This window comes from Procambarus clarkii, chromosome 19 (assembly GCF_040958095.1).
Source record: "Procambarus clarkii isolate CNS0578487 chromosome 19, FALCON_Pclarkii_2.0, whole genome shotgun sequence".
NCBI classification, from domain to species: Eukaryota; Metazoa; Arthropoda; class Malacostraca; order Decapoda; family Cambaridae; genus Procambarus; species Procambarus clarkii.
The window spans coordinates 24,824,546-24,836,374 of NC_091168.1; the positions used below are offsets into that span (position 1 = coordinate 24,824,546).

Here is an 11,829-nt window from a genome sequence, read left to right on the forward strand (position 1 = left end):
CTTTTCCTCGATTAACGAGCGTTTCCAGCTGGTTCTCAGACACCTTTTACGACAGTTTTGTTGTTGTTTCGCAAGACGCGTTTTCTATATGACGAGCTCGGTGCCGGAATGGATTAAACTCGTTAATCGAGGTGCCACTGTACAATACAATAGAATATATTTCAGAGCATACTAATATAATGAAATGCAAATAACCATTTTTTCCCTTAACATCTGATGTCTCCAAATAATTCCACACATCTCCCACGAGTAAAGCTACTTGTGACTCCCACAATACTTACCACACGTCCCCAGCGAGTGAAGCAAATGTAGCGTTTCTTATCTTGATTTACTTGGATGATGTAAAACTTATTGTTGTTATGGCCAATGTTTGTTTGGTTTAACATACAGGCAAAGTCTTCATAAACTGTGGCCTGTAAAGTAAACAGTGCAATAACAAATTAATACAAATTTAAAATACAGTACCAGTATTTCAAAAAATTTCTATTCTTGAACATTCATTTGAGTATGAGTGAAACAAATAACATAGATCAAGAAATAGTTGGTGTCAACTATATATTACACTATCATGTCAACTATATATTACACTATTTAATTTTAATAAATAACATGCAAATAAAAACCAACACAATTGTAAAAAAAAAAAAAAAACATTGAAAATAATGAAATACCTCTTTCTGGTAGAGCCCTGGTAAATACCTGAAGCTCTCTCACTGAGATGGCTTTCCAATACCGATGGCCACATCAGTCACAAGAGTCCTCTTTGGCCCACCAGAAACCAGAGACAGAACCTGGCCCTCTCACAGAGACATAATATCATCCCACATCCAGAAAGTCAGCAAAGCTTTACAAACAACTGCAAGGCTCATAGAAAAATGCAATGAAACTGACAAAAGATTCTGCAAACTATTAAAGTGTAAACAAGGGATTCTCCAACTAGCATAAACCCGTAAGTACCAATAGCCGGCACTAGGTGCCCAGAGCCCCAGCCCCACTGCTGACTCTGAGGCCAATCCAGAGCTGATGCACCTCGAATAAATTAATCTGGTAGAGAAGATAACCCGGGAGCCATCAGGGCTCTACCAGAAGGGGATATTTCATTGCATGTAATGCTGATGTTCTGGGAGGAGGCCGTTGGTGGCTCCCTAAAGCTAAGTAAATACAGAGAAATAGGAAACAAGGGACTTACCAGAGAGGAGGAAAAATGACAGGTATTACCCGATTTACCTAAATTACCTGATTTATTAGTCCAAAAATACCTGCTTTATTAGTTCAAAAATAAACTATGGAGACCAACTGGGACAAGTGACATTAACAAAGTACCAGGCCACTAAGACCCTGCTCAATCCCTGAAACCCCAAACTCTAACATTTGCCCAAGACATGTTAGAAAAGACAGCAGCAAAAGCAGTGTACCTGGAATGGTACAATGTCTTGAAGGGGCAAACTCCTGAACACACTCTGCGGAGTCATTTTTCAGTTTCATTGCTTCATTTTCTATGGACATTGCAGCTATCTGTAAAAATTACACTGATTTTCTGTTAGTTTTCCTAGTGGGGTGATGATATTATATCCTCACTCCATCCGACTGATATGGCCTAGTAGTTGGAAGCCATTTTAGTGAGATGGCTTCAGGAAGTCCCCAAAGAGCTCCTCCCAGAAACAAAGAAAAAGATTAAATGCAATGAAGAAATATATTACTTGTGGGAAGCTTCTAAGAAGAACTTCATCTGGCTTAATCTGCTTGGGTTTGTCATCTTGTGTTGCAGTTTCCTTAGCCTCATTGATAGCACGTCGCAGCTTTGTGTTGGTGCTCTCATCACGCTGCAGCTTGGCTGGAGGCTCACTGTGGGTGTGTTCAGCTTGGTCTTAAAAATACAGGACCTGCACATGTATATTGCTGTGCACCTGATTCAATGTAATGCAGAAGATACACATCTTGCATATTGATTACAGTACCAAATTTTAAGAAGGATTGCTCCAAAACTTAACTTTTAATACGTATAAATCCTATATGGATGTAATCATTCAAGAATGATTCAGTTAGTGTAATTAGTTAATTTATTATGTACCCCATACCCATTGTATGAGTGGTAGTGGAAAAGATTAGAACACATAATGGGCTCAGGAACTGAGCCTTCAGGCATCGAGATTCTGTAATTGGTAACTGCTGTACTACTATTTAATTTCAGACTAACTTATTTTATTTTTCCTTTTCACTGAAATATATCATTGTCTTAAAACTCATTAAGTCATCCTTCTCTAGCCCTATCTAAACATGCAAAGCTAGATCTTGTTCATTAATATATAAAGTTAAGTGCCATAATTGTTAAATAAGCATCACAAGAGCTTATCACCCAGCTAATAAACAAAAAACAATGACAACCTACTCGTCAACATCATTCTTTCGTTTTACAGCAACCTTTCGTCCCCGTCCTCGACCCCGTGCCATCTGAAACCGAGTTTTTAAATCTGTTTATGCAACTTCAATATTTATTTTTAACTGACTTACATACTGTATATAAATATATATATATATATATATATATATATATATGTATATACATATATTTATTTATATATATACAAGAAGGTACATTTGGATTGTGAGGATACATAGCCATAGCATAGTAATTACATTCTTGTAAAGCCACTAGTACGTGCAGCGTTTCGGGCAGGTCCTTAATCTAAGAAAATTTTAAGTAGGTAAATACTAGCAAAATTTATAAAAATGATAACAGTTACATAGCAAGAAAAACATAAAAGATGAGAGAAAATTGTAGGTACTGTATATTAAAGCACATAGGTAGCTCAGATTGATTGCAATGACAGCTTGAAAGGTAGTTTAACAAAAATTAGTAGGCACAATACAGCGTATGGCTAGCACATAAAAGAAGACAGCAATGAACACAATGATAAAGTTGTTTGGATTAAGTACATAAAGATTGGGAGATTGGGTAACACTAGATACAGAGCAAATTTAAAGCTCAGTGCAGGAAACAACGAAGATGAAATTAGGTATTTTTTGTTTTTGTTTTTGAATGAGGCAAAAGTTTGACAGCTTTTCAATTCACTAGGGAGTGAGTTCCATAGATTAGGTCCCTTTATTTGCATAGAGTGTTTACACAGATTAAGTTTGACCCTGGGGATATCAAAGAGATATTTATTTCTGGTGTGGTGATAATGGGTCCTATTACATCTGTCCAGGGAGAGTTTCAGAGCATGGTTTGCATTTAAGAACAGGGTTTTGTAAATGTAGTTGACACAAGAGAATGTGTGGAGGAAGTTAATATTTAGCATGTTAAGGAATTTAAACAAGGGAGCTGAGTGTTGTCTGAAAGCAGAGTTTGTTATTATTCTGATAGCAGATTTTTGCTGGGTGATGATGGGCTTGAGGTGGTTTGCAGTGGTAGACCCCCATGCACAGTTATTGATGAAATAACTGTGCCCAAGATTACCATCAAAGTGCCGTTGGGATGGTGGTCAAATAGCCTCGGCTATCATCGTCTTTTGTATGGTCACTGATGGTCGAGTGGATAAGGTACCATTTACACCAGTTAATGCATTGTGCTCCTGTCAGTCTGGGTTCAAGTCACTTCTGGGATGTGGAGTTTTCAGTTGCATATATGCTTGGAGACCAAGCTTGTTCACATTTGTGTTCCTCATGTGTCCCCACAAAGTAAGGTGATTTGATGAAATAACTGTGCCCAAGATTACCGTCAAAGTGCCGTCGGGACGGTGGTCAAATAGCCTCGGTTATCATCGTCTTTTGTACAGTCACTGATGGTCGAGTGGATAAGGTACCATGTACACCAGTTGCATTGTGTTCCTGGTGGTCTGGGTTCGAGTCACTTCTGGGGTGTGGAGTTTTGCAGTTGCATATATGCTTGGAGACCATTCAAGCTTGTTCGCATTTGTGTTGCTCATGTAGCCTCACAAAGTGAGGTGATTTGATGAAATAACTGTGCCCAAAATTACCATCAAAGTGCCATCGGGACAGTGGTCAAATAGCCTCGGCTATTATTGTCTTTTGTACGGTTACTGATGGTCGAGTGGATAAAGTACAATGTACACCAGTTGCATTGTGCTCTTGGCGGTCTGGGTTCGAGTCACTTCTGGGGGTGTGGAGTTTTCAGTTGCATATATGCTTGGAGACCATTCAAACTTGTTTGCATTTGTGTTGCTCATGTGGCCTCACTATGTGAGGTGATTCAATGAAATATCTGTGCCCAAGTTGACCACCAAGTGCTGTAGGATCTTGGATAAATAGTCTCACGAGTACTAAGATTTTTGTACAGTCAGTGTGGTCTAGTGGTTAAGGTACTGTACCAGGTATGCCAAGGTGCATAGTGCTCCTGGCTGTCTGGGTTCGAATCCTTCTGGGGTGTGCAGTTTTCAGTTGCATATTGGCTTGGGACCCATTCAATTGTGTTCGCATTTGTGTTGCTCACGTGGTTCCACCAAGTGAGGTGATTCAGTGAAATATCTATGCCCAAGTTGACCATCCCATCGAGCGCCGTCGGATATATTATATATATATATATATATATATATATATATATATGTCGTACCTAATAGCCAGAACGCACTTCTTAGCCTACTATTCAAGGCCCAATTTGCCTAATAAGCCAAGTTTTCATGAATTAATGATTTTTCGTCTACCTAACCTACCTAACCTAACCTAACCTAGCTTTTTTTGGCTACCTAACCTAACCTTACCTATAAATATAGGTTAGGTTAGGTTAGGTAGGGTTGGTTAGGTTCGGTCATATATCTACGTTAATTTTAACTCCAATAAAAAAAATTGACCTCATACATAGAGAAAAGGGTTGCTTTATCATTTCATAAGAAAAAAATTATAGTAAATATATTAATTCAGGAAAACTTGTCTTATTAGGCAAATCGGGCCTTGAATAATAGGCTGAGAAGTGAGTTCTGGCTACTAGGTACGACATATATATATATATATATATATATATATATATATATATATATATATATATATATATATATATATATATATATATATATATATATATATATATAATATACAGTACATTTATATCATTCTCAGAGGATGTTGATCAAGATATTTTCTTCAGGTCAGATGGAACACAAACTAGGAGCAGTGGTTTTAAGCTCAACAAGCTACAATGTAGGACTGAGAACAGAAGATGCTTTTTCACCCACAGGGTTATTAGCCCCTGGAACTGCCTACCCGCCGAAGCCGTAACTGCCAAAACTATGCTGAATTTCAAAATATATCTGGAAAAGATCAAGGCAAATGGAGGGGGGGGGGCCTTTGACAAGCCTCCGGCTTCCTGTCCTCTTTGGGGTTAGTTAACCACTATGGTTAGTAGCCCTCAGGTAGGTAAATATCAATGATCTTCCAAATACCACACAACATTTGAAGCCAATTCTGTTTTCTGATGATACAAAGTCTTTAATTTTGTCACATGCTTACCCACTTATTCTAAATGACACGGTGAATATTGAACTTAATCAAGTCCATTTGTGGTTGACTTCTAGCAAACTTACTCTTAACATTGACAATATGTTTTACATATTGTTTGGTTAAGTGTAACAATTAATCTAAGAAGTAACAATACCTAAATTACGAGCAGAATAGAAGGAAAGTCCTAGCTTGGTGTTCACGATTACAAACTAAATTCCCATTGCCATATACAATATACTGTTTATAGTAACTAAACAGTTTTTAAAACAGTAGGCATTCTCTCCAAAGTCAGATACTATGTTACTCGCCCGCCCCTAGTTACTCTATATTATTCACTCATTAATCCATATCTCATCTTTTTTTTTTGTGATATCTATGATATCTGTGCCTGGCGATCTACCACCCTTAATTACCTCCGGCCCCTAATTACTCAACAGAAATCAGCAATTAGAACAATAACAAATCCCAATCCCAGACATCACTCTGCTCCTTACTGAAATCTTTCAACATGTTACATCATGTCTCTGCAGATACTCTCAAGCGTTCTATATATCTGGCCGGGGAGGATTGACTAGGCGCCAATCCTTAACTGTACGCCTCTGTTCACTCAGCATGACTAGGTACCTGGATGTTAAATGATTAATTGGCGGGTCGCGTTCCAAGGAACCTAGTGGGGAGGTTTATCGTGAGCTATGGAATGGGAAAGCTCTCAGATTGCTAAAAGGAGTCAGCAGTCGTTTGTTCCTGAACCCAACTGTGTAAATACAAAATAATACTAATAATACTAATAATAATAATAATAATAATAATAATAATAATATTAAGAGCAGAGTAGGAGATTCTTTGTACTTTCATGTACCTCGCTTTGCCCTGATAGCACTATAATGAATGTATTATTCACGTATCTATCCATATCTCATATCGTTATCTGCTCCTGGAGATCTACGACAAAACAATGTACGTAGACAATTTCCCCTCACCTTCATTCACTGCCCAACAACTTCCCCTCAACTCTCTTCACTGCCCCCACAACTTCCCCTCGTCTACCTTCCCTTTCTCACAGCCCGCCCAGGCCAATATCCCTCCTCCTCCTATAATAATAATAATAACAATTATAATTTATTTGCAAGAAGGTATAATGGGTTGGCGAGATTACATAAAATTGGTATTTTTTAACATTCATGCAAAGTCACTAACACGCATAGCGTTTCAGGCAGGTCTTTAAATCAAACACATCAGGTTAGCCAACCCAACCTTTCTTTCCAGGCCACAACCTGTCTCCACCCCCCACCACCTCCCTTTCCCCTCCAACCTCATGCAGTTTCCTGCCCCATCACCACCTTATCGCATCCCCTTCCCCCCCTCTTTTGTTGCCTGTCTCACCCTCATCTCCCTTAAATCCCCGACCTACCTTTCCCTCCCCACGCTCCCCGACCTACCTTCCCCTCCCCACGCTCCCCGACCTACCTTCCCCTCCCCACGCTCCCCGACCTACCCTTCCCCTCCCCACGCCCCAGACCTACCCTTCCCCTCCCCACGCCCCCAACCACCCGCCCCCTGCATGCTGTGTGTCGTCATGGATGCCTGCCAACTTGGATTTCAACAAACAGTATTGACGTTTGTTCGACACTGCGCTTTGCAAAGAAACCTCTTCATAGCATAATTTATACATATATATATATTATATATACTTATATACATATTTTATATAAAAATTACATATTATTTTAGAATATACTATGCACAAATGTTCAAGGTCACATGGACGCCGATTCTTAAAAAAAAAAAACTTCAGTTCCCCGAATTTAATTACAATGAAAAATAAAAACATTAACATTCTTACTAGGTACCTAGAATATATATATAAATTAAGCCCCCCCCTACCTGGACTAAACTGAAGTGTGGTGCAACAGGAGCAGCTAGTCAGTCCGCCACACACACACACTCACTACGCCCCGCTACGCCACACTGCTGCCGGGCCTCGCCTTGCGCGGACTTATATGTGGCTACTCATTGCCAATTACCATGTAAATAACAGCACTAAATTCCCCTCTTCTTCATATTACAATATTATCTGCTACAAATATTAATAAGAGACGGCGCGGACTATGGTTAATTATTATAATTAACGTATGGTATAGTCAGAAAAATAAGCACTCAATATAACATTAAGCAACTCACTCACTACCTAGAGTACAGTAATTCCTGTTGTAGCATGTTATCGACTAGAGTTACCTACACGTACAGGGGACTATTTGGACTTACGGGGATTAAGCTTCAGTTCTTTGGTCCCACTTCTCATCCTTCAGTCGAGTTAGTACACAAAGTTGTTTTAGATTCTGCTTCTCGGAACAAAGGTTCCAAGTATCTGGAACCAAAAGTTCCACGGTGCGCCCGTTATTTTCTTGGTTATCTTGGCATGATTTTGGGGCTTAGCGTCCCAACGGCCCGGTCCTCGACCAAGCTTCCTTTTTGTTACACATCCCCAAGAAGCAGCCCGTAGCAGCTGTCTAACTCCCAGGTACCTATTTACATAGCATGTTTAACACCATGCTATGTATCCTCACAAACCCAATATACCTTCTTGTATATAAATAAATAAATAAATTTACTGCTAAGTGAACAGGAGCATCAGGGTGAAAAACTGTCCATTTGCTTCCGCCTCCACCGAGGATCGAACCCGGAATCTTAGGACTACGAATCCCGAGCGCTGTCCACTCAGCTGTCAGGCCCCTGTTGTGGGCCCGTTGGGCCCCGTTGTGGACTTACCTGGCACAGGAGCGGGGCTGTGGTCTGTGAACATGTCCACTTCATAAGCGCATTATGTTTAATTAATATACCTGATTTACCTGAAGGGCCACTAACTCTAGTGGCCTCGACGAGGACAGGAAGCCGGCGAATTGTCGAAGGTTCCCCTCCCCCCCCCCAAAAAAAAAATGCCTTGATGATCTTATCCAAGTATATTTTAAAATACAACACAGTTTTGGCAGTTACGGCTTCGGCGGGTAGGCAGTTCCATGGACCTTTGAGGGGCGAACAATTCTTCTTGACGTTCAGTTGACTAGAAAGCGTCTGGAAACACCCAGGACATAGGTTCGAACAATATTAGTAATAATAATAAAAATAAAATAATAATAATAATAATAATAATAATATAGTAAAATAATAATAATAATAATATTAATAATAATACAAATAAAATAATATTAATAATGATAAAATAATAATAATAATAATTAATTACATTGGTTACTTAGCAGATAGAGTAAACGTGTATTTCATACAGCCATAATTACGTACGTGTCGCGTTTAGGTCATTATGAGTGAATCCAGTTGACATTTATTTTCAGGTAATGCGTTTTGGGCTACCCTCTCAAGAGATGAGTATGGGGTGCACAATAAACTAACGCTCACAGGATGAGTAGGGGACTGGTCAAATCGTCGAAACAACTTTGTTCACTGAGAATTTTGTACATACAAATCCTTTCGTTCGTATATGTGCTGGTTTGTGTTCGCTGCTGTTCTCATCTGAATAAATACATAGCTCTTGATCGTATAATTTGCGTTTCCATTAACAGTGTTTAGCGCACTGTTTGTACTACTGTGTTTGTTAACAAAGCGCACTCTTATCAGAGAAGGGAAGGGAAGAGAACTATCAGGGAGAAAACCCCAAGCCATTAAGACTATATAGCACTTGGAAGGGATCAGGTTAAGGATTTGGGATGGCACGGGGGGAGGGAAGGAATGGTGCCCAACCATTTGGACTGTCGGGGATTGAACGCCGATCCTGCATGAAGAGAAACCGTCACTCTGTGTAAGTGTAAAGTACACACATTCATCGTGCAAAGCGTATTCCATTTTCAAAGAATGTTGCACAAAACGTCACAGGAAACTAGGAAAGTTTGTTACAAAACTCTGGGAAACTTTTAATGCGCGACAATCAAGATCAGTAGTATGCCCAGGTCGACCAGCAACTGAACTAGGTGAGGTCAGCATACACTGACTAGATAAATCAACAACTTCCATCTGACTGAGTTGTTGTCAACCCGGCGAGGTGTGGGTGTCGCTGCTGATGTGGCTTGCGTCCCATGTTTCTACTGAGGGGCCCCTGGGGCCATGACGGTCTGCAGTCATGGGGGTGGGGGGGCCTTTTCCTCCTGTCACCAAGCAGGCCTCCGTTGGCCTGGAGTTCTCTGGGAATGCTTCCTACCACGCTGTAGAGGTGGTGTTAATTGATATGCTACGTGTCCCTGTGGAGTCTGTGTGTAGGGTGCAGCTGCTTGCCGGACGGCGGGCGAGTGTCAAGTTCGGCTCCCCAGTGATGTACCAAGATCTCGTCACGCGCTATGATGGACGCTCGTTCAATCTTCCTGGAGATGGTGGGTCAGTGTCCCTCTCTGACCGTTGTTGAGCCACGACGTTTGTAGTAGTGGCTCATCCCATGTAGTAGTGCATGGGATGCCCTTCGAGTTCCCTGAGGACCTTCTACGTCGGTACTTTGCCTGTTTTGGGCGGGTCTTTCATGTGAGGATGAATGCCGTCCCTACCGGGAGATGGAAGAGTGTCGTGTGGGACCCGCACTCTCGCCTTGCGCCTCAGGGATCCTGTACCGTCCTCCATCATGCTGTTGGGGTTCCTGATTCGTGTCTTTCAAGCAGGACAACCCAGGACATTATTTCAGGTGCGGCCTACCGGGCCACCAGGCTGCGGGGTGAGAGGAGCGCCGGGTCACCCCTGTTAACCTCTTCCGGGAGGAAGATTTTGCCCCGTTGTCGGCTCCGGACCTGTCTCCAAGTGCTGGAATGTGTGTTGCTTCCCTGCCGGCTTCTGCCCCGGTGTTGGATCTTGCGGTACGTCTGGGTGCGGATGTGGGTGGTGGTGTAGATGTTGACGTGGGGTTTGGGGCGGCCCCACCCCCGCCGCCGGCTTCCCCGCCTGAGTCGTTCCTGCCCCTGACGCCCCAGCAAGCCCCGTCTCTGCCGCCCCTGCCTGTTCCGTCCCTGCATACGGCGTCTCATGTCACTCTGGATGTCCGCGAGGAGCTGTCTCCTGCAGTGTGGGGTCCGGTAGGGGCTTTGAAGGCGCGCCCGTCGGAGAATTCTGCTGTTACGGGATGACGAAGGTGATAGCTCGGACGACCGGCAGCCTGTCTCCAAGCGCTCCAGGCGGGTTCCGAGTGTGTCTCCCCTTCGTGGTGTGTCTTGGGTGGAGGTAGGAGAGTATGTTGATCCGGCGTCTCCCACCGTGGTTGGCGGTGCTGTGGGGGGCTCTGACGTGCTCACTCCTGTGGCGTCCCCTGCGCTTACTGCTGTTAGCTTCCCACGGCGGAAGGTTGCTCCTGCTGAGCAGGGCCTCGTCGTGGGCTTAAGAAAGGATGTGCGCCAGGGTGCCTCTGCTCCTGTGCCTGGTGGCGGGGGCCCTGATGCGTCTGTCAGGTCACTACCTATAAATAATAACTACCAATAATATTCAGGTCAATAAACTACCGCTCACAGGATGAGTATGGGGTGCACACTAAACTACCGTTCACAGGATGAGAATGGGGTGCATAATAAATTAACTAAACTAAATTTGGTCTATATAGAACATATACTAATTCCTCAGTTGCTATAGTTCTTATACTTTGTTTAAAAATTTAAATTCCAAATACAGAATAGGGTAGCAGCACATTGCTGTGTATACCTAAGCTTGTTAAAAAAATTGAGAGGAATCTTTTAGAAATTGGTAAAAAATAATTATTATAATATAATATTTCCATGATTCACTGCTTACTCCTTGTCATCCTTGACTGCCCTCAGCTCCCCAAGGGCATAACTGTGACGCGCTTATCTCTGAAGCTAGACACAGATATAATGAAATAATCAATGATGAAGTCAGAGTCTGTCTCCTGTGGATTCCTTCCCATATTGGTCTCCGAATGCATGATAGAACTGATGAGTTGGCCAAGACTTTTGCTCGTAAAGAGGGAATTGATTACCAACTCGGACTGCCTTTGAGCAGCCTGAGGGCAGTAATATTCCGGGAACATCAACTAAATTTCGGAGACTTGAGGCAAAGTGAAATTCACACCAGTTACTCCATCTATCATCATTTTATTATGCAGGAGGTACCGCACGTCTATGGGTGGTCCAATAAGGTTAGCAGACTTCTAGATGTTACCACTGCTAGGCTTAGGCTCGGCTACAAATACCTCAGGGAATTTGTAACATCTGCTGATGTAGATTTGACTAAGTGTAAACTCTGTCAGCAGAACTATTTGCATACTTTGCGTCATTATATAATGGAATGTGAAAAAATAGCGGAATTTAGAGATAACACCATCAATAGTGTCCAAGAAATGTGTAAGTACTTCTTTCATAATGATGTGCTGCCCGA

General features: G+C 41.9%; 1 protein-coding gene across 1 annotated transcript in view; it reads right to left on the minus strand.

The window, feature by feature from the left end:
- Window positions 1-7,427, minus strand: part of LOC123757575 (protein mono-ADP-ribosyltransferase PARP3) — a 33,001-nt gene extending 25,574 nt beyond the window's left edge. The window contains exons 1-4 of the mRNA XM_045741333.2: window positions 7,339-7,427; window positions 2,390-2,451; window positions 1,701-1,845; window positions 282-413 (exon numbers count right to left, since the gene is read on the minus strand). Of these exons, the coding sequence (XP_045597289.1) occupies window positions 282-413; window positions 1,701-1,845; window positions 2,390-2,451 (339 nt within the window). The 5' untranslated portion in view covers window positions 7,339-7,427. The remainder of the gene's footprint in view (window positions 1-281; window positions 414-1,700; window positions 1,846-2,389; window positions 2,452-7,338) is intronic.
- Between the last annotated feature and the right edge of the window lie 4,402 nt (window positions 7,428-11,829).